This window comes from Epinephelus moara, chromosome 19, assembly GCF_006386435.1.
Source record: "Epinephelus moara isolate mb chromosome 19, YSFRI_EMoa_1.0, whole genome shotgun sequence".
Classification (NCBI taxonomy): domain Eukaryota; kingdom Metazoa; phylum Chordata; class Actinopteri; order Perciformes; family Serranidae; genus Epinephelus; species Epinephelus moara.
This window is the reverse complement of record NC_065524.1, coordinates 20945896-20970002: the sequence shown is the minus strand read 5'-3', so window position 1 is coordinate 20970002 and position 24107 is coordinate 20945896. Positions and strand designations below refer to the sequence as shown.

The 24107-nt window shown below is 39.4% G+C and overlaps 1 protein-coding gene across 2 annotated transcripts in view; it reads left to right on the top strand.

Moving 5' to 3' along the window:
- wu:fc17b08 (ligand-dependent corepressor) overlaps positions 1-24107 on the top strand; it is a 31917-nt gene extending 7810 nt beyond the window's left edge. Inside the window, exons 2-7 of one of the 2 annotated variants that reach the window (XM_050070501.1) lie at positions 4883-4948; positions 6431-6510; positions 6771-6903; positions 7202-7522; positions 7650-7746; positions 16995-24107. In XM_050070501.1, coding sequence (XP_049926458.1) covers positions 4883-4948; positions 6431-6510; positions 6771-6903; positions 7202-7522; positions 7650-7746; positions 16995-22161 — 5864 coding nt within the window. In that variant the 3' untranslated portion in view covers positions 22162-24107. Of the gene's footprint in view, positions 1-4882; positions 4949-6430; positions 6511-6770; positions 6904-7201; positions 7523-7649; positions 7747-9776; positions 16808-16994 lie in introns of those variants that run through there. The other variant, XM_050070502.1, reaches the window with a different exon arrangement.

Here is a 24107-nt window from a genome sequence, read left to right as displayed (position 1 = left end):
GCCGATGTACAGTGTGAAGAAAATACTTCTGAAACCATGAAGCAACATGAGCTAAGAGTGATTGTGGTGTTGAAAGTAGTTATGGAAACACCAGCTCTGCCTGCTTTACCTCCTTCTCAATGTAGTATCCTGCTGTCACTTCAGGTATGGTATTAAATTCCCCAACAGCACAATGGGTGTAGACAGTATTCAGTCATATGTATGGAAAATTAGGTGACATGTGAAACTAGATTTTTTTTGGAGTATGTTTTGAATCACATATTTGTCGATTTCAATTGTTTTACAGTATTGAATTTATCACATTGTAACGAACATGCACTGAGTTATGCAGGTTGCACTGGACTACATAGTTGACTAGAGGTTGCTTAGCGATTTTGTGTATCGGCTGAAAATTGACCTTTTGGCTACATTACTAACACACATAGTGCCAGCGTTAGTAAAGAGGGGTCTTATCTCACATTATGTTCAGTTCACACTGATGTACAGCATAGGTTAAGGTCAGGATTTAGGGAGGTTAAGCTGATCGTAGATCTGTGGGATTTTGCTTTCTAAGTGCTGGTGGGAAGGTTGTCGCACACTTCTAATCGTCCCTCTCTTCCTCTCCGATTGGCAACAGATGTAGGTCAGGAAATGGCTTAAGGCCAATTCATGGTTTCTGCGTCCGTGTGATATACGTTTCGTCATCTGCCCAAGTCCACGAGAACCCACGTGGACCCCTGTGCGGATGTCTCCATGCAGCCCAAACTTTTTGCCCGTGTAGACCATCAATCCTTCAAGTGTGTCCACTGAGCATGTGCTAGAAAAGTAAAATGGAGGCTTATTTCGTACACTTAATGTATAGCATTCTCCATCGATGGTCCTATTCTTGTGAAGTGGGCGCACATGCTATTTTCTTTCTTTTGACTTAATGAGGTTGTTCAGACAAATGCTATCGTGTTTTGTTGTAGGCCCTCTGCATTTGGGGACCACGTCTGTGTATGCATACCCAAGTCATATCTATAGAAGCATACATGCGCTTGCTGTCTGTATCCGTCCTGTATTACGATCAAGGTTTAGGCAGATCGGGCAGAGTTGTTGCTCACTAAGCATACAAACACCCCATGAAAAGCCCTCCTAGAAAGTTTCATTGTTAAGTGCTGTATACAACATTCAGAGTCTGGGCTCCGATTGCCTGCACATGGCTGTCATCTCTGACCTCACAATCAAACATGGAGGTGGCTGAGCCAAAATGGCGGTAGCTAACAGTGCTAGCCAAGCTAATGATGCTACTAACAGTGCTATCAATGGCAGTAGTGCCGACAGAGCTAACAGTGTTTAATCTTAGGGAGTTGGAACTAGGTGGGCATTACGCTTCTGCGAAGACGCTGTCCCGAACCACGGTGGTGGACAGTAACCAGTCATAACCGCCGTATGAGTACAGTGCAGAGCAGGAGCATTTATCTAACCAGTGTGCGGATGGCGTGGCTATCAAAACAAAGAACAGAGACACTCGGATTACAACAAACACAGAGTTAGCGTGACTTCATTCTCTGCATAGGACACAATTACTCCACTATATCTTCAAAAATGGTTGTTTTATGCTATATTAATTTTTAAATTCTCATATCCAGAACCTTTATGGTTTGTTGCTGATGCTTGAGTCATCTATCAAATCTCAATTTCAAACATAGCTGCTCACAGTTTCACAAAAGTTATTTCCTTGCTTTTTCCTCTTTATGTGATTGGTTTTGCTGTTGGTCATACTTAGTAGTTTTGAGGCTCCTCTTTGTTATTGACAAAATGATCACTCATACATGTATTGATGAGATGTTTATACATTGCAACCAAACTGCTGTTTTGTCAGAATTTAATCTGTATTAGTAAATCTAAAAATGTAACATTGCCAAGAGGAATTCCTTTACTGTCGACATGTTTCCTGCATGTAGAAGCTTGGTTGAAAGCTAATCTTTTGCAGAGATGTCCACACATATTGCAGGTTTCTTAAGTGCATATAAGCATAATCCCATAGTCTATCTGTAGCCAAGCCCTCTGCAGATGAATTACAGACTAGGTATGTAAAAATTCCGTCGGAAGAGTATTTTCTCTTCATTCAAAATTTGCTTCAGTACAGTTAAATGTCATACTTGTGGTCCCTGGTTGTAGAAGAGTAATGAGTAAAATAAACAGCATTGTTGTATGAATGAAAAAAGAAAAGCTGCATTCATCTGTACATATTTATTTATACGCTCATCATGAGATATTGTTTGGTTTGAAACATTTCCTTAAAATAAATAAAAAGTAGTTGCCTAATAATATTGCAATAATATAATACTAGTAAGCATGCTGTTTTTATTTCCTATTCTCAGTGGACCAATAGTGAAATCACAGTGGGTTTGATGTAAGGGTCTGCAATGTCAGCTTCTTATTATTTATTCCCTATTTCATGGTTAAAAAGGGAGATTTATTTTTAGAAATAATGTGTATTTTGTTGCTAAAAAGTTGCTGCTCTCATCTCCAGAACAAAGTTGATTTAATTTTCCATTTCAGCATACCTCTGTGAAAATTAAGCTGTGGCTCCACTCAGCCATAAATTGTCTGGAGGCAAGCCACAGTACTGTATGTATTTGGAGTAAATAAAAAAACAAAACAAGCTGACAACGGTTGGAAATAGAAAACTGGTCTTGAATCATCATTCTCCTTTTATAGAGCAAAATGACTGACATAAATGAGTAACAACCTCAGTAAAAAAAACAACCTAACAATTCTGGATGAAAGACTTTATCTTCTAATAAGGTTGAATGACATGTTGTCAATGCAATTAGGCCTACAGACGTATGTTTCATATTTCTAACCTCATTAACCTGATATCGTTGTCCTGGCTGTCATTTTCATTAGGCTTCAATAAATTTTAATATAATTAGGTGTTATGCCCAGTGGCAAATAATACCGGGCTCCTTTATCTTTTTCTCATTATCACTTTTTACCTCTATACCCTGTGCTTATTATTGTATCTGGGGGCTGATCGCTGTACACCGAACCAGATGTGTAGTAGCAGCCAAATGGTGGCCTAATTCCCTGTTCTGTAAATTAATTGGTGAATGTTCCCTCTAATAGGAAATACACCTTAAAAGCTTGATGTTGTAAGTTCTACAACCAGAAGTGCCTAACTGATGGCAACTGTAGTCAAGTGTAGGGCACCCATTACAGTGACATGTTGGTGTTTTTATATCGTTTATTGTGCATAACTGTGGCCATTATCCACTGTTTTTATAACTCATTTATTTTGTAAAGCTTCCATGACAGCTATAGACACTATCAATATTTTATCTCTTGCACATGTAGGGAGCCTGCTCTTCTAAATTTAAGTTGCAGGATTTGTTTTATAAAGGTTTGTGCAGAGAGGCTCTTTTCATCAGTCCCTACGACACACTGTGCTCTGCCAGTAGGAATGTGTTAATATTGCCTCAAAGTCATGGTTTACAGTATGACACATTTTAAAATGCCCTAAACCGAATTCCTGAAGAGTAGTTTGATGTCATGGTGCTGCTCTGTCAAACGAAAGTGGATGACCTACTTTTCTCCCCCTGCCTCTGAAATATTTCAGAAATAGGATTGGATAGCTTCAGCTGAAGTCCTGTGCACTAACCCAGAAACAGACTCACGCTGCAGCTATAGGCAAGGCTGTGTTTCACCACCTCGCCCCCCCTCCCCTCCCCTCTTTATGTTTGGCTGTTGAAAAGTGGGTGGGAATTTGTAAGGAAGCAGAGCGAGGGCATTTTAACAGATGACAGCTTTTATTGAATTCACTGTGAGTTTAGGACGAGAGTGGATGGGAAGGGCTGATAATTTTCTCACTTGTTATCTGTGAGGACATACTGTAAGTAGGCCTTTATTATTTTGTGTTAGATGTCCAACACATTATGTTAATTTAATTTGTCATTTTCATTTAAAGATATGTCTAAATGCTGTTAATTTCAGTGCAGCAAATGCATATGTGTTTTACTTTGCTTTACAACAAACATGTTTTATGTTATTTTGTGTCAGAATGGTTTGATTCGTGACTTTTTGGCTTGGTAATGCCTTGCACATTTGGAATAACATTCTGTCTCATTTAAGATCCAGTTCAGTAGACAGATGTTACCTCTGACCTCTTTAGGGCTTGATTTAATGCATGCAGTGGTTTTGGATTGGTTACACTGACCCTGCGGCAGTAAGCAGACATTGCATATTGGGTTAATGCACTGTTAAGCGAAGTCCTGTGCAGTGTAACGTACTATATATTTCAAACAGCTGGGACTATAGGATACCACCATCTCATCAGTGATGCATGTAAGATTTTTTTCTTAGCCTGTATATGTAAGTTAGGATGTTTTGCTAGTGTTTTGTAAGTTGTCGTATCAGTGATACTGAAACCATCACATAGCAGTCTTGTTTCTGGCTGTTTCTTTTTAATGTTACAGCATGCAGTCACTCCCAACTCTGTAGGTGCTTTCGTTGCTTGGCAACAGGGGGATGGAGTGCATGTATTTACTGTTGAAGTAAAAACCTGGGGTGAAAGCTGATAATGTGTGTTTTAACAGAGGCAGGGGGTTGCTTACAGGGGTTGTCAAGATGAAATGGAAAGGCAAAGACGAGCCTGAGTGAATGGATAAAGCATCATCACGTGAAGTGTCAGTGATGTACAGCAGCCCAGGCTCTAACTAGTTTTTTTCCCTTGAGTTCAACAAATTAATTTGGGCCCTTGGGCATTTATCTTAAACAGTGATTCATTTTGAGTCTCTGCACTGCTGCTGTTGGTTTCAGCACGAAGCCTTAATTAGGACTAAATCTAAACAAATGTTGCATCAAATGTATATGCTCAGTTTGCAGCTGTATATTTATTGAATTTCTTTTCTTTCCTCAGGTTTTGAGAGCATTCTCGAAGGTCTGTTCGATCCAGAGCTGGTAGAAGACCTAAAATTATTTAAGGGTAAGAATGTCAGACCATTTTCATTATCATAATAGTGGCCATGATCATACAAGTGTATGAATGACATGACTGAGAATTTTGTGGTCCAGACATAATCTGTTATCTGCTCATTACGACAATGCTGCTGCATTGTACCATCTGGTACCCCTCTACATTCACTCGACAAGACAGCCCCTCTGGCTGCAGAAGAGAAGATGCCTTGTTTTTCCTACAAAGTTGGTGTTTTGGATGGCGTGGGGCCAGTGTAAAAGTCTACAGTGTCCTACAGACATTTTTACAATGCATGATGCAAGTGAGACAATAGTGGGCATTATTTAGGTTTTCATTACATGTATAGTGAGAGGACTGTGAAAGTCTAAGTAGACTTTCTGCAACAGCAGTTGGGCACGAAGCCTGCTGAATCAGTCTACTCTAGACTCACTCAGTCTCACTAAAACAAATGTAAACGCTTTCATTTCGGCCTACTCATTCATTTCATTCATACGTTTATGTTATTGAGTCTTGTCATTGAGTTCATCTGAAGAATATTACATACTGAATATAGGACACTGTATGTTTCAAACAGAACCATTTTTATGACTCATCCTACATGTGGCTAGACAGTACTGTTGTTGTGTTGGTGATGAAGGAAGAGAAGGAACCTCAACACAAAATGTATTATATGCTGGTCAGTCAAGCATCGGAGGAACTTTTATATATTTTTTTGATTTTGTTTTTTCTGAAATTAACCAATAACTGTCAATTAGTTGTTGAACTCACTTGCTAAGTAGAAATACACAATCTTGAAGGATGAGTTAGAAGAGGCAGTGGGGGCACTGATGTGAAAAATTCCTGCACCCAGCTCGTAGTTTACAAATTCTGGGCGTTAGCCAATGCCATATTTTCACAGCATAGTTGCAAACCATGGATCGGCCTCTACCCTGAAATTCTTTGAAACTGAAAAGATTTCCTCATCCCCCAGGGGAGGAGACTTAAACGAAGTGTTGCACAGAGGAAGATGCTGTATTTGTACACAGAATACTATTGAACCATATAAATTAAAGCATGGAATTAATTTGTCTGTTTTTTATTTAATGTTCTGTGTGATTGATCTTTGATGTTTCCTAAAAAGTTTGATAGTTTCTCTTACATTTTTATAATATATATTTTTATTTGCTTTGACAGTATAGCATTGGCTATATGTAAGAAATGACCGCAGTCTGGTCATCCTGTGAGAAATGGACAGTTATTAAACGTCAGCACCCCCACTGCCTGTTCTTACTCTGAAGACATGTTTTATGTCATAACATTTGGTGTTGCACCTTATGAAAGGCTCTTACTGTAACTGTGTGCCAACTCCTCCCTTGGTTGTCCTATCGGTTGAGGCACTGATTTGAGCCTTAAGTTCCTTCACCGAAAAATACACATTGCTCAGAAAAACGAAAACAAAACGAAAACAAAGATTTTATCTCACAGTGCCTGTCATCTGTTTTGTGTCTGTAGACTTGGAACCAATAGCAGTGTCTGACTGGTCATTTGATGAAAATTGTCTATTCTGCTGTTTGAGACGAGACAAAGTAAAGGTAAGATTTTTTTCTATTTCTTTCTTTACATTGTGGTGGTGTGTCTCTCAGAATTTCATTTTGTTTTGAAGGAAAAACAAAAAGAAGTTGATGGATGGATGAAAGTTAGGATTGTATTAAAAGTGGCTATACTCTTATACTGTCAGGAAACCCTGGCTATACCTCCAGGGTCTATCTCCTCATCTGTTGTTCAATATATAGTATATGTATCCTGTTAAATGTCTGAAGACCACTGACTTACCAGTTTTGTCATTTGACAGGAACACTTAATAAGCTTAAGCAACGAGGGGCTTGAAGACACACCCAAACCTCTCCTGGTTAAAGATCAGACCACCATCAGCAGACTAGAGAAGCAAGCCGAGGAATTTCTCAATGCAGTCCTCTGCAGAAAAGGTAAGTCTTTATGTCTCAGTGATGCAGTGAGCTTAGTGCAATAGTATTTTTACATTGTTATGACACTAATGTGCTTAGTACAGAGAACCGGCCTGCAGACAGGATGGTGTATGCCATAGCTTAATACACTTTTATTTTAAATTATACATGTTAATGTTCTATGCATGAATTAAACAGCTCTTAAGGATTTTGGGAAATTACTTTAGCATGTATGTTTTTTGGGGTTGTTAGGAAGGCTGCATACCAAACCTGCCGTTATTCTTAAAATATTCATACAATTCATTTTTTCCCCTGTCAGATGTGCCAAATTTCTCGGACCCACACATTCCAGTAGTGGCTCGAGAGATCCTCCAGAGAATGATCCGACAGTTTGCTGCCGAATATACCTCAAAAACCAGCTCCACTCAGGACAGTGGCTCTGACTTGCAGCCTCGCTCTGACCAAAGCCTGCCGACCCCGCCCTTGCTCTCAGGGGCTCGTCCTTCTACCAGCCCTGCTGCCACCCTGACTGGGCCTGCGCACAACCAGAACCCCGTCCTCAGCAAGCTCCTCATGGCTGACCAGGATGCTCCTCTTGACCTCACTATCAAGAGACCCCCGGCTGTGCCTACCGAACAAGGTAGTGTGAACTTGAATACATCAGTAACAGGCCAGCTTGTTCGTGACTGAGCTAGTGCACTGGTGACGGGCCAGTCTGATCTTAACATTGAATCTAAATGGAGTTTTTTCCTGTCTTTTTGTAACAGATGGAGTTCTTGACTTATCTATCAAAAAGAATCGTAATAGCAGCAGCCTGCCTGTCCGCAGTCCCTGCCTTTCTCCAGTTACATCAACGCTCAAAGGGTAAGCTATATTTCTTTTCTTTTTAGTTTTCAGTCCGTAAGCAGTAATGTTTTTGAGGTTATGTTACACTGTATTTTAGGATGACTCACAATATGAATTTGTAACGAACGGTTACATGTAGTGACATCAATGCATTGGCGTTGGCTTGGGCCTGAAATTTGAATTCTGAAATTGGAGATCACTCAGCCGGTTGGTGGCATGATGAAAATGAACAGCAACAAACTGGGCTGTGCTAACAGAAGGGATTTAAGCCACAAAGAAACATTCTAGTACCTCCTCGTGGATGCAGTGTGTATCATGCTGCCATTAAAAATATATGACCTTTCAGACTTAAAATTATTGCAGCTGCCCGGTCCTCATTTTTTGTCTGACCTGTCACTGGTATAGCCAGCCAGGGACTGAAGGGCAACATCTTGTTAGTTTGTGAACTACTGTGGCTTAAAAGGACTCTGTTAGCTCGGCCTTGTTTTTGGTTTCTGTTCATTATTGTCTGGCAAGGCACCGGCTGGCTTGATAGTGATGATTTACTACAGGACTTGCAGCCTTGATGATATTATTTTCTTGCATCTTGCAACACCTTTTGTCCAAAAAAAGAGATCAGTAACAGATTCCAGGATAAATAAAGCCAGGAGAAACTGCTCCTTGAGGACTAAAACCCTTCACAAATGCAGTAGACAGTAGATATATGCTGTCATTTAAACACAGTCCTCAGAGACTTAAACGATTCCCAGTGATAAGGTAATGCTCTAGTAGAGGTGTTTAAATTAATCCACACTTGCACACCATGTTACTTGTCCAAGAAAAGATTGCATGCAGTTGTTTTAATCTCAAAAACGTAAGCATTGCTTGTATGCCTATTGCCATGCTGGTAACACGAGTAGTTTTCAAACATTTGAGACGATATCTTTATTTTAATATTATTTATGTTATTGTTTAGTTTTGTTCTGTTTTGTTTTGTTCTGTTTTTCTTGAGAGCAAAGCCTCTTGATACTGTTATACCCATCTGGACTTGAATGTGTCTATGTTTAAACTTTTATTTGGATTAATTAAGCACCAGTGGCTTTGCATGCTCCTCTTCTGCTGCTTTGAGAGCTGATAGGATCTAAAAGTGATGCTCATTCCTAGCAGAATAGAGCTGCCTCTGATTTTTAATAAGACGGATAACATGCACACTGTTCTCAGTTCGATGAAAATAGCTATAATATATATTAAAGCTACATACACTAAAGGCCTATCGAGTAATACTTTTAGAAAACCTAAGTTAAGCTATGTCGGCGTTTGAAATGGTTAGGATTGTTGTGTAATTTGACCCCTAAATAATGTCCATACAATGACAGCTCTGGAGATTAATTCAATTTTGCATTTAAAAGGAAAATAATAATAATAATTTCAATCTAACTACCAGATAAGTTTTTCTTCCTAATGAATAGTGCAGTTGTTTTCCTCTAATGTGATCACACTTCTGTCATTCAGTTAGGTTTTGACTCTGACACACACAACCCTCTGCTGGCTTACTCTTTTATTTCTGCGCTTGTTCAGTGGTAACGTCACACACAAAATGTCAAGAGCTTTATTTGCATTAGCCATTTTGTATGACATAGTGTGCCCTGCTTAACAGCTACGTGCAAAGCTGCCTTACTGCAATGACAAAAAATGCCTCCCTCTGGCTATGCTTTTTTGAGAGACCTTTTTTGTACTCCAGAAATGCCCTTATGTTTGCTTTTATTTTTATTGTTGCTTTGCCCTTTCTTTTCCTTTTGTTTCTTATTTCTTTTGTTGATGCACATTTTGTAAACAGTCATCACAGCAAGCAAATAAAAAATTGTCAAACTTGAGCCTTTTTTGTTCTTAAAAGTCACACACACAACCACGCAGTCAGTTATTTTAAAAGATAGTGATGTTACCAAAGCAAGGTCATATAATAAAGGAGTGGCCAACATCCTCCCCTCCCCAACCCATCCTCCTTTAGAAAAGAGAAAAAAGGCACTGTGCAAGCTCTGCTTACACCCAATTTCCTTCCATCCAATCAGGCGATCCTTGAGAGCGGACGGGCAGGTCGGGCTGTTTATGAGGAGCCTACAGGATGGGAGGAGGAGGGAGAATATCGGCCACTCCACCCGCTATAAGCCTTCCTCATCTCTTGCATACTCGCTGCACATCAAAGAGGAGCCCGATCTGGAGAGCGACCCAGAGTCACCTCTCAGCCACAGCTCCAGACCTACTGACCTTTTCAAAAATGGATCTGCTTCCTGGAATTCTAAAAGTCATTTTGGGGCCCTCCTCAAACTCAAAACCAACAGTGAGGCTAGTGAGCACCTTAAAGACATACCCAGGTTGTTGGAAGCTGCTGGACTTTGGACAAAGTCACTTGCCTATGAGAAAGGAAACCTCCAGGAGGCCTGCAGGGACCACAGCCTCTCCCTTTCTCATTCATCATCTTTTGACCTCAAGATTCCCCAGGTGCGAGTTTTGGCAACAGGAACCGACTCGTCTTGGGATTCTTTGTCCCCAGTGTATTCAGGATCAGCTTGTGAGAACGGTCTGGGAAAGGCACTTCGGTCTATTTTACCCAGGCAGATCCAGAAAAAGAGCAGCGGAGGTATTAGTAGCTCAGGTTCAGAGAAGGAATACTGGCCTTACGACACTGACCGCAAAACCGTGGGGGGAAGCTACCCCCTGGATTCAGAGTCAGACCTAGGTAACAAGCAGCCAAGGAAGAAGCGCGGGCGATATCGGCAGTACAACACCGACCTGCTTGAAGAGGCTATCGAAGTGGTCATGGGTGGGAAAATGAGTGTGTCTAAAGCCCAAACGATCTATGGCATTCCACACAGCACCCTGGAATACAAAGTTAAAGAGCGACTGGGGACCTTGAAACATCCCCCGAAAAAGAAACTGAAGCTGATAAAGTTGGAGGAGCAGGGTGTTTCACGGTCCCCTGAGAGAAAGGACCTCAAACACTCTGTGCTCATTGTTTCTGAGAAAAGAGAGAGTGCATCTGACGAAAATGGAAATGATTTCCATGAGGGAAGCCTCTCGTCAAATGAGTGATATATCCGCAGAGTACTAATGATGATGTACTTTTTAACATGACAGATGTTGCATTTGCTAGACAGTGGTAGTAGCTGATTTGTTTTTCCATAGAACATTAATATCTGTGTGTAACATTTAAAATGAAATATTCTTAACTTATTTAATCTGCCCCCTCACTTTTGGTCAATAATACATAAATATGTTTGGCCATCGAAGCTAAACACTTAAGTGTCTCCCTGCCCTACATATTGTGCCTGAAAGGCATGCTTGCTATTTATGAATTCTAACATGTTAATTAATTTTTTATTAATTTCACTTTATTTATTTAGGTTATGTTTAGAAAATAATCATTCCTGGCTCTTAAAATGTATTCTCTACACACACAGCCAGATTGAATCATGTCTGAGGACATGGCGCCCCTCAGTGTCTTTTCTCAGTACTGTCTAGAGCACTAGGCTATATGTTCAAAATGAATATATGTATAGTTAATATGTATGCCCAGATGGATGACAGCGAAGGCTTCTGTCATTGTTTTGCAAATGCACATCTGTGACTGAAATGGACACTGGAGATGTAAGAAAATAAAACACTAATATATTCAGAGTATATATTAATTCCAAACACTATATCCAAAATATTTATTTATTATTCTAGTTTGTTGGAATAGCATGATGTGTCATCCAGATTCCACTCTCCTTTTTAAATCCAAATTAAGTTTATCTTCACGAGCATGACACATGTTTTCCACCTTTATTTTTTTCTCTGTGTCTTGCTGTCCTACGTGAACGGTGTTATTATTTTCATTGCCTTCACTGCACTCAGGATCACTTCAGATTGGGATGCAGTACTTGTCAGTCAAAGATAATATCTCTATCAGATAACAGATCACTGTACACGCATAAATATACCTCAGCTAAAGATATGCTTAACTAAACCATTGCCTCATGTGAGTCACCTCTAGCGGGGAAGGATAACACGCTCAAATCCCCCTTTTGAGGTAACATTTCAGGATGTCTTACTGACAAGTATGTGTTTTACTCTCAGATGTCTTCACAACCTACCTTAAATAGTTATCAGTAGCATTTCAGTGCCAGTGTGAACCTTCGGGGCATTTCAGTTTTTTGTGATTCAGGGCTTGTTTGTCAGATTTCAGGTATTTTCTCTGGGAATGTCTTTCTCCAAGTCATGAGAATGGCAGGTTTTTTTTCTTTTACCACCAAAATAATGCAAATATATAATTAATATTTCGTACATATTTATGTATGAACATGTTATACAAATACTGTACATACCATACACACACATCTTGCTTGCCCATGGCACATGATAAAGAATTGTCTCTTCAGGTCATTTAATAACACTCGCCTGGTTTGTGTGAATGGAACTGTGTTAACGTGCCCGACTTATTCGCAGTCACAACAAACTCTTGGTATCAGACAACTCCTAACTCTCTGAAATACATTCAGGTACATCTTAAAATGTTAACTTCAGGTAAAGTAGAAAACAACATCAGTCCTGTGTTCGTGTGAGTCTAAATAAAATCTAGGAGCAGTTTTGTCATTTTTAGCAGCTCTTAGCTCAAAGTCATTAAAAAACAAAACTTTAATCAAGCAATATTAACAGCTCGAGCCTAATGTACCGGCTGACGGTGCTAGCTTACTTACATTTGCTGGCTAGCCAAGTTAGCTACTGTTACAATCATGCCTCAAACCACACCCACCTATTTCTGATGTTACTAACGCAAAAATTCAATGAAAATGTCTCATCACAGTGGAGAGGAAAAGTGATAATCTTAATTATCTCATACTGCAAAACACTTACTTAGATTTGATTAACCTTTTATTGGTTCTAATTACTAGTCATAAACAAGCCCAGATTATTAACAGGTCATTACTGCTCCCACAACTATGCTTTATGGATTTATAGCAATTTTTTAATTGGGGGGGAAAACTGCATCTTGAAGCACCATGTAAGAGTGTGGGTTAACACTTTTCCTCTGCCATTTCCTTGAGATAATTCTGTTTTACCTGGCTATAATACACCTCAGGTTGATGCTATTTCCTTAAAATTAGTATTATAGATTTGGTTGGGTCATGGTGCTGTTACATACATAAAGGTTAGTATTAAAAATCTTAAAATAAGGCCTGTCCGGTGTTGCCATTATATGCCGTTTTCATTGAATTTTTGCCTGGTGGACTCGGCAGAGAGAACTCCATGTTTTTGACTCTGTCTTGTCCGTTATCTTGCTCTATCAGGACACCTCATCGTGCATTATCACTAATACCTCAGGACATTCCAGAATATGGGATCATGACCCATTATTCTTTTATCAGGTCGATACACAGCTCTAGCAAATCTCGGTTATTATTTGTTGCGAATTCTTCAGGATTTTTGATGTACACAATGTTGCTTAGAAGAAAGTCGATGTTTTGATGATCGGAGCTTCACTACAAGCATTTAACTCAGATATTATATTTGCTGGCATATATGACATAAAATCGTCTGGATTGTAAACATTCTTAAATGAGAGTTGGTTCAACAATAACGTATAGTTCAGGGACTTGCACACTTGTATGTTAAAAGCACTGTAATAATAGAATAACTTTATGTTAGATGGTAAACTTCCTAACTTTTTGGGCTTCTCTTATTCTTAGTTGTATTTGTATACTATCTCCAAATTCTTTGATTTCATTGATTTGTTGTTGTTTCATTGATTTGTTGTTACAATTTGCATTTCCTCTCACTTCAAGGTAAAAATCTTCATTATATTTAACTAATCAAGCACTCTAAATTTCATGATTTTTATATGTATTCACATAATGTCTGAATAACTTTGCCTCGGTTGAAAAAGTAAAACAAAGCAGTTACTTTAAGTACAATTAAGTAAAATCTAGTCACTGATTCACTTTCATTAATTCAGTTATTCTTGCATTGACAATCATCCAGCATTAAAAGTCACTCTTAGCTCTCTCGTTCAGAGAAATGCATTTTAAATGCATTTTTAATTAATATATATAAGATAAACAAGCGCTTTGGGTTTGACAGGTTAAACATTTTTTGTGCTTATTGTCTATTGTAGCAAATCTAATGGTCGACTACCTCATCTGGAAAACCCATATCACAGTCTACTGTTCTCATAGCTGTTTAATGTAGCAATTTCTCATGCACACAACACAGTTTATTGTAAAATTCTTCGAGCAAAGGCAAATAGTTTACAAAAAAAAGCTGTCAGAAAGTTATAAAGGACAGTAGAAAATCTGTCAAGTTCAACTGTATGTAAATATTTCAGTGTATCCTTGTAGTTAATTGCAGCCTGATCTATTTAATGTTTTCTTTGTCTCAATACTTTTTTTTCTTTTTTGGGGTGGGGATGTTGTTCAGACAGTTGCGACAAAAGCATTTTTGATGATCTCCTGCTACGGAGAAACCTTAATGTTCCCAAAGTGGGGAAAGAGTTTATGTCCCCTTAAGTTCCTTCTCAAACTTATGATATGTTTGGAGTTATTTTGTTAATGCAGTATTTATTAATCAGTATTTATTAATTAATGGTTTTATCACCACTTAAGTAACCATGAATGTAGACTGCTTTAATCAAACAAAAATCTATTCACATAAGTGTTTATAGACGTAGATAACGATTAAAAGGTATATTTAACTGTCTTACATAATAGATGTATAGGGATAACATTTAAGATTGTCCCACTTTATTCTGACATAAGTTGGGTATCTTTTGCTCATTTAATATAATGTATGAGGATACAAGTCTAAATGACTTAAGAGTACCCCTGTCCATAAAGATATGTACAGATTGTGTATATTTGATTTAACATTAACAATGTATAAAGGAATGACACTGGGTATATTTTGCATGATTGGATTAAATTATATGTGTCAGTGGGAAGTTAGTTGTAAATGGTGAAGTTTATCTTTGAGGATGTTTTATTGAAAATACTCGAGTGTTGGTGTGTTTACCGTCAAGTCAACAATGTATTGATAGGCTAGATTAACTGTGAACGTGAAATATCCTGTAACCAGTTCAAAATCTGGTTAGTGGTTCACTGAAGATGTTTGATAACATATAGTAGTTCGTAGTTGCCAGATTATTTATATCCCTAATGTGCAGTATATGAACATTGTGGATAAGTTAACACATCCATGTTTGTGTGCTTGTGAAATATTGTGGAAATGAGTTTGGTTTGCTTCTGCTTATTAGATTGGTTATTTTATTCCTCTGGAAGAAAAAGGCATGTGCTTTGTGTCAGTTCCTTACTGCAACGCTAAGTGAAACAGAGAGTAAAACCCTCAGGGACAAAACACTTACCACTTGTTATTCAGGTACTCCACTTTACTCCTTATGCCTTGTATGCAGGGATGTGAAGTTAATGAACTTAGCAAAAAAAATTGGTCAGGTTCCAGTTCCAGCAAATGTTATATTTTTTAATCTCTAAAATTTATTTTTTAATCTCTAAAAAATACAACTGAGATATTTTGGCATGCTGTACAAATCATCATTTTGTGTTTGGAGCCAAAAAACCCATAGTACACCTTTTCACTGTTTTATTATTTTTATATTTTATCACACAATGAATGTCAATACAACCTCAGTGTAGGTAAGATGTTGACCAATGGATATTTAATTAACAAGTTTCTTTCCTGGTCAGTGCCTCAAACAGCACATATTTATTAAAAAAAAGTGTAAATGTAACACCATGAAACTGCATTTTTGAACATGCCAACAAAAAGTCCTAAGTCTCTTCTCATGTACTGTATTAGGGGCATTCACACCGCCCACTTCAAAGGTTGTATTGTTAACTTTGCGGTTTAAAAGCTGAAATCTATAATGCTTTTAATCACTGTTTGTCCATGCATCTCCTGGAGTATACTTAAACTAAAACACACAGCTACATTTGCCTGTGTGTTTGACAGTTCAAAAAAGTAATTATAAAAATCCAAATTTAACTTTGCCACTTTTTTTATATAGCTGGAAACTAGCACCGAGTAGAGGCTACCCAGAAAGCTTAACACTAGATATTCATGATTCTTGCGGTAGCTTTAAAGGTGACAACATGTGAAAGGTTATAGATTTCAGCTTCACATTTTCAAAATAAAACTATCAGTAGCATATTTGGCAATGCAGCAGTAAAAGTTGTATACAAATATACAATTAGTTTTTAAGTATCTGTTTTAAGCAAATTTTAGACAATGTTCATTAGAATATATTTTTTTTCTAACCACATGTTCATTTTACAGTTGCCAGCACCTCTTGCTCAGCAACACACGCTGTGGGCGAAGCTATTTCTCTTATTCATTACTCAGCATAGCCTTGTGACGTGTCACCTCAGGAATCCAGACGTGGTTTCATTTGTTTATTTTCTTCTTACAAGACCACAGTGTAGCTTTGGAAGGACTTTTTTTTTTTTTTTTTTACAAAGAAAATAAACTTTTCACAGTTATAAGATACATATATTTTTGGCATAATGTGATGGTATAAATGCTCCAAAGGTCTTGGAAGATTTTGTAATAGACCTACCTCACTGGAAGAAAACTCTAGCCAGAAATACAGAAACATGCCCCCCCTCAGTTGACTGACTACATTAGATTTGTATTGGCACAAACAAAACCTCACAGGTAACAGAATAACTAACTCTGCATATTTTCAATCGCGCTTGATTTTTCTTTTACTTGTTAATTTGTCTTACGTTGTTGAGCACTTGTATCTAAATGTCACCCTTTGCACTAGCTATTAACTACATGAAAACTTGACAAAAAATGATGTACTCTGTATTTCCCTCCAATGTATTTGCTCTTTCAAGTGATAAACATGTGTTTGACTTGTTTTAATCAAAGTGGGCCACCATTACTAAATGTCTTGTGCATGTGTAAGAATTTCTTGATGTATACTGTAACAAAAGGCACCACTGTGCAAAGAAGAAAATGTAATAGCTGTAACAATGTAATTGGTCAAGTTCACTGGACGAAAGATTCACTTTTAAAATCACCTATTCTTCTAATAAATATGCAATGATAAGCGTTGTTATACATTTGTGAATTATTTCACACAAACATTTAGCTCCACCACTGTTTGACAACTTTATAATGGACTTGTATGGATAAAGAGACCTAGGTCTAACAGTCACATACCAATCATTAGTACAAACCAGTGTTGCTTCTTCCTAATGTGCATTTACATCTATTTTGTTCTTTTCCCCCCTCAGTGAGTATCCAGACTTGCCCATTGCAAAGGCAAAAGACCTGCAGTCCACCTCCACGCTGGAACAGTTCATGGCCAAACTCTGTCCACACCACCAGAGACAGATAGTAAATGCCATAGGTTTTCTACAGACGGAGGTCAAAGCACTGGCATCTTCCAATACACAACAAGCCTCTAACTCTACCTCTGGGATCCAGGGAACTCCTTGTTCCACTGTGAAATCCAGCGCAGTCACCCCTGAGAAGTCATGCCCTGAGCTAAGGTTTGAATCCACTCCCAAGTCAGAAGTCCAGGTTATGTCCTATTCTATCCCAAGCAGTGCAATGAAACAAGCCCCAGAGAATGCAGTGTCGCTGAAAACATCTTCTGGCCCTGCCTTGGATCTACGCAGCCCTGTGTCAGGGAGTAACCAAGCTCTGGTCACTCCTGCTGCTAATCCAGTAGATGCAGACAACAACCGTCATGGTGATCATGCTCCTCTTAAGATGAAAATCATGACCAGCAATGTTGCAGCTGGCAAGAAGTTGTCATGTGTCCTCAACACTTCTCTTTCATCTCATTCAGACACTTTGGAGGACAGACAGGGTAACTCAAATTCATCCAGCAGAACAGAGACTCATAGCGCTAGACTCAGCTCCTCTGTGAAGAGACACAGTCAGGCTAGTCAAGCACATCAAGCTAGGCAGAAAGAGACTCTCGGACATGCCAAAGATAATTCAGCAAGACTGTTTTCAGTCCACATGACCATTCCTTCAGACTCTCCACGGACTGCCAGGAAGACCATCAGGCCATCCTCTGATCATCGGATCAGGGACTCGGCTTGTAGGGTAATGCCTGACCCTGATCTCGGCCACTGTGACATTGTTTTTATTGACAAACCAATTACAGAGTGTTTCAAGGAACGTCGGCGCAGCATGCTCCCCCGTCGCAATGCCAGAAAAAGCACTAGAGGACATATGTATTCAGATGAAATCTGGGAGTTAAAAACTGTCCGTACATTGGCTGGGAGGGGCAACTGTCCTAATCCAATGCCTGAGCTGATCACATTGGTCACCCCGAAACAAATACTTTCGAAGCCTGAAGGTGTACCACCTGTGGATATGCTTTTTGCTGGAGCATGCAGGGAGACAATGAATCAACAGATGTCCACAGAGGAGTCTGATGAGAGTGTGATACCAGGAACAGGAGATATGGTGGAGGTAGCAGCCAGTGAAGTAGATATTATAGTTGAAACTAGTCAGACAGATCAGTGTCAGAGCAACGTGCAGTCTGCTCCTTCATCCCCGAAAAGGTCCCCAACGAAAAACAAAGAAACAGATGTAGAACAGCATATAGCTGCAGATTCAGGGACAACACCAGGAAGTGAGGAAAGTGTTGCTCAGACTCCAATTGAAGCAGAAAAAGACAACGAGCCTGAGCCTGAAGAGACGGATATATGTGAAAGTACAGCTCAAATAGTCATAGAAACAGTAGTGGAACCATTAGAGGATATTACCATAGAAAAAGATGAGCCTCAGCTTTCATCAGATGAACTGCACAACAGTGAGCCTGTTCCCCAGCGGACTAGCACCCCATCACCGGTGCATCAAATTCAGGAAGAAATTGGTGAAAGGGAGGAAAATAAAAGGGAGGAAATACAAGATGATCAACCTCAGGAAGTTCAACCAGAGACACAGGTGCACCATGACAACTTTGAAGAGACAGAAAAGTCCAACACCACAGGTTCAGCAGAGCAGCTGATAGTGGAAGAGCCAGAAAGTAAAGCATCCAAAACAGCTGACAGTGTTCTGCCTGTAGAGACTGACGAAGATGATGCTGATGAGGATGATGAAGATGACGTGTATAACAAGTCAATTGATGTGCTCTCGAATGAATTACCCCCTTGGCGCAGAAAAAAAGGGACTGAAGTGCAGTTGCCAAAGCGGTTAAGAAAAACAAAAAATGTGGTAGTGGGTTTTGTCAATGGTAGACCCATATCAGCCTCTGACAGAAGTCTGCGTCGTAGATCAGGTAACAGCACCCCATCACCTATTAAAACCCCAGTGAAATCAAGTCAGAATGTCCCCAACAAATCTCCTGTTAAATCAACTGTTGATTCAACTATTGCAAACAAAAATGTGGAGAACGATCCACCTGAAACAGAGGTAGCTGTAAAATCGATTGAGAGTACTCCTGTAACTCAGCAGGTGAATGATTCATCTTCTGCCACACCACCAAGCCCAACATCAAAAGTTCCCTCAACGACCAAACAAACCCAGAAACAAAAGAGAGTTAAGAGAGATCGGGATAGTTTGCCTGTCCTCTCTGATCAGCGGCAACTTCGATCAGCTAGCCAGAAACCAGCTGGAACTCCAGTATCGCTGCCCAAATCAAACGCTATCACTTCTAGTTCATCTGCAAAACCTACTGCTAACCATGCTCCTCCATCTACAGAGCAACTTCCCTCCCTCCCCCTTCCTTCCTTGTTCTCTGTTACTTCTCCTTCTCCAGTCAGGTCGTCTTCCCCTGCAACCTCTGAACAGCCCACAGTCCCAGAGACAACTGTGGAAATAAACATTGAAAACACTCAGACAGTAGAGACAACCTCTGAAGAAATACAAAAACTGGTAGAGACAACCTCTGAAGAAATAAAAAAAACGGTAGAGACAACCTGTGAGGAAATACAAAAACCAGTAGAGACAACCTGTGAGGAAATAAAAATACCAGTAGAGACAACCTCTGAGGAAATACAAATACCAGTAGAGACAACCTCTGAGGAAACACAAAAACCAGTAGAGACAACCTCTGAAGAAATACAGAAACCAGTAGAGACAACCTCTGAGGAAATACAAAAAACAGTAGAGACAACCTCTGAGGAAACACAAAAACCAGTAGAGACAACCTCTGAAGAAATACAAAAACCAGTAGAGGCAGCCTCTGAGGAAATACAAAAACCAGTAGAGGCAGCCTCTGAAGGTATACATAAACCAGTGGAGACAGCCTCTGAGGAAATACAAAAACCAGTAGAGACAACCTTTGAAGAAATTCAAACAAACCAAGTAGAAAATAGATCACAGCCCAAACATAAACTAAGATCTACAAAGGCTTTCGTAGACGACAGTAAGAATGAGAAGCAGCAACTTAGCAGTGACGTGTCAAGTCCATTAGAAAAACAAAATCCTATAAAGACTGAAGTGCAAACACAGATTATGCCATTAAGAAGTAAGCGAGTTCTCCGAAAGGAGACAGAAGCAAGTGATGTCTCTTTGCCCCAAAAGCCAAATGTAGCATCTTTACAAGACAGGTTTGGAAGTGGGGATGATATCAGTTCTTCCATACCAAACAAACCCACAAGAATGCCATTAAGAAGTGAGAGCAGTAAGGCTGAAACATCCCACCAGTCTGTTACTCAGTCATCACCAGTGGACAACAAGAAATTAGCTTTGAGGTCACAAAGATTGGCTGTACCCTCTACCAGTGCTGTTACTGCAGCTGGAAGACACAGTGACGTAGCTTCCCATGCCAGAATAATGACAGAACGAGTAACCAAAGCTCAGCTGAAGCCCCCTCCATTGTCTTTCATGTCTGTTGAGTCCCACAGCTCAGCCTTCCCTGTCATCACACCAAGACCTGAGCCCCCAAAGCAAACTAACAAATTCTTTGAGACTCTGAATGGAGAAGAAAACCAACAACTAATTACAAATTTGAACATTAAGTATGATAAAATGCAAAAAGGCTGGGTGCAAATGGACAAAGAGGGTCAGCCAGTAACAAAATACAAAAACAAAGCAGACAGGCAGGCAGCTATATGGAAAAGTAAACGCAGGGCACGAAAGTCAAAGTCCTCAGAGCACCAGAAATACTCACCGGTCCAAATGCTTTTCATGAAAGGTTTTAATCTCACTAGTATTTGTCGCTGGTTCCTTGAAACAACAGAAACAAAGTCCCTTGTCATTGTCAAGAAGGTGAATACACGTCTTCCGTCAGAAACTCAGCTGTGCTTCCACAGCTCATCTAGTGCTTCAGGGACCTCTCAGGGGGTATTTCCAAGCCTACAGGCAGAGCGCTTAAAGAAACATTTGAAAAAGTTTGCCATCGCCTCTCCTGTAAAGAGCAACCCTAAGAGTCAGAAACTAATTGCTAAAGCGCTGGAGCAAGAGGCAAATGCAGTCAAAGGGAAAGAGAAAAGAGAACTTCCCAGTACTACTCAGACTTTGACTAAGTCCCAGTCCTCTGCCAAAGCCCGTGCACAAATAGGTGAATCCCAGAAATCCTCTGGTAAATCAAAGAATCCAGCTAGTGCAAGGATCTTGAGGAAGTACTCTAATATTCGAGAGAAGATGCAGGTTCAGCAAACCAATGTGAGACTCAAAGAGGCCTCAAAATCCTTAAAAACCAACAATATGAAAACACTGGCCACCAAAAAGTCTGCCACAAAGTCAAATCTGAAACGATCTCTGAAGGCACAGAAGTCACCCCTACCTGTCAGTAAACAAATGAAAGCATCGGCGGCAAAAATGGAAAGAAGGAAAGCATTGGCTGGCAAGAAAACTACAAAGCATCCTGTTCAACAGAAGACAGTCAAGCCTCAGAGCAGTAGTAGAGCTTCAAGAGATGCAACTAAAAAAGAAGAATTGCCAAAGAGATGTTCTCAACGACTAGGGTCTCCTAAAATATCTGAACATAACCCTGTAGACACATCTAAAAGCAAGGTTGACAATAAAAAGCAGACTGAAGCTGAGAAAGTGGAGGTGGAAAAACCTGCTGTGAATAAAGTGAATGCTGCAAAAACCCAAACAAAGGATTCGTCACAAAGTACTGTTGCCGAAATCAAAGGTACAGAGAATGCTGTTGAAACCCCACAGCAGAACACGGATGTCAAGGCTCCAACCTCACCTGACCAGGTACTAACAAGATCCCAGAGGAAAATGGAGGCAGTAGTCCCTGCAAGTAGTAGCCCCAGTCATGCTTCAAAGAGGGCTGCAAAGTCCATAAAACCCCAAACTGCATCTCCTAAACCCGTCAGGAAAGCTGAGGGACCCACGCAGACGAGGAGAGGGGCTTTAAAGTCTCCCGCAAAGAGAAAGCAGGCGGCCTCTTTGCCACGCAGCATGACAAAATCAGCAGCCAAGAGAGCTCGGGAGCTTTCAGAGACCCCAGCTAAGCGCACCAGGACATCTCTCACAAAATGAAAGGCACCTGCAGAGAGAGATCGTCTTTATTAAGAGGACTTTTGTGATTTTCTTTTTATCTGGAATATATTCAGAAGGACCAGAAGTATCTATTTTCTACTCTTCACCAAACTCTTGAGAGGACACCTTTTTCAGTAGGCAAACATGTGAAGAAGGAACAGATTTTGAAAGTGATTTTCTGCTTTTGTAAAGCTTTTGTGTGAAAATACAAATGTGATGGATTATTTGCTGAGCATTTGCTCTGTGTTCAGGGACGACCGTACAGACAAGTCCTACATTGTGTCTATCAGATGTAGTTGCTGTTTGGCTTTCTGTTTCAGCACTCTACGACACAGCTGGAGATAACAATGGCCTATTAAAACCTCATTTTAGAAGTCGGGATAACAAACATCAAGCTTTGATGCAGTTATCGAGGTGACATTACATTCACTCACCATCCTGTTTTGTTTCTTTTATTTGCCATTTTGTATATAATAGTTTTTCTAGATGATAGCATGCACTGCATTTACTGTTGAGAGCTTGCTGTGAGAAGGGACACCTGCTTTTGAAAATGTTTTTACGTACAGTAAGTAGGCAGTTTGTATCTCCAGCCTGTCTTCCAATCACAACATTGTGAATATGTGACTGTTGTGACCCGGTGCCTTATTTATGAAGTGTAAAGTAATAGAATGTGTCGCTAAATGTGAAAACTCCTGCCCTTTAGTTATAACAACTTCCAGCTCCTGGAGAGGCAGTCAACATTCATTTGCTTCACAGAACGTGTGCAAATAGTTTCCGTTCCACACAGTATGTGCCTCGTGTGTCATCTGTATATTCTCATGTTGACTGAGGCATTCAGATCTTCTGATTTTCTCTTACCTGACAGGTTTATTTTTATATTCCGTTTTCTCCCAGAGCATTAACTTAATATTGTTCTTCCTATAGTTGTATTAGATGTAAAAGCAAATACAAGTCTGAATTGTTAAAACAGACAGCTGTGCTCTGTATGTGTCATGACAAACGTTTGTATTTTTTATGTCGTTTTGGGGTCAGTTTCCATCACTGTGTATCTTTGCAGTCACTTCTGACCATTGCACCCATTGTTATCTGCTCATAATAGTGACTTCACTCTGAGTATTTTACCTGCTTCTGCATGTGTTAAGTCTTGTTAACGTGGTTACAGTTTTAGCAACCTAGAGCTGTTGTCTACCTAGAAGTGAAACCCAGAAATAAATATTTATGCCCCTGAGCTTTGAAAATATTAACCTCATTGGAGACTTTGTATGCACATTTAGTGCTCGTCAAAAAACTATCTGAGTTGACGTTTGGATACTAGCTTGTGTATAACTTTGGCAACAATTTTCCCTGATAACAAAAGACTGAAAGTATGTACATCTGGTCGGTTAATATGTATGAGGTAAGCATTGGTAGCACATTACAGGGCGATAAATTCCTTCCCTGATTATACACAAGTTGGATATGACGGGGTAGATAGTCACACTTCTGAGTTGTGTATCCAAGTATGTTGCAGTTTTATGTTATTATTTTTTATTATTGTGAGGCAGATGTTCTCCTAATGTGAAGTTTCTTAACTTCCACAGTAGTAACTTACATTAGTGTTTTGTCAATTGTCATTTTTAGGACAGTGTTATTTTTTATTATTATTATTATTATTATGGTCATTTCTCTTTAGAGGGTAAATCATCTGTAAATGCAAAACATGTCTGTCACGTTTTTATTGTTATTTAAGAACTCCATGTAGGCTAATGAATTTAGCGGATCTGAAACAGCCCACCAAATACCAGACTTGAACATGTTTATTCTTTACAGTTGCTATTTAAAAGATTTTGATTTTGTATATTAGAAAGAAATAACTGCTTTATTTGTGGTAATCCCAAGAATGATACATCTTTATGTTGAGAACTTTGTATTTTTGCTGGAGTTGATATAAAGATGTTTGAATTTTA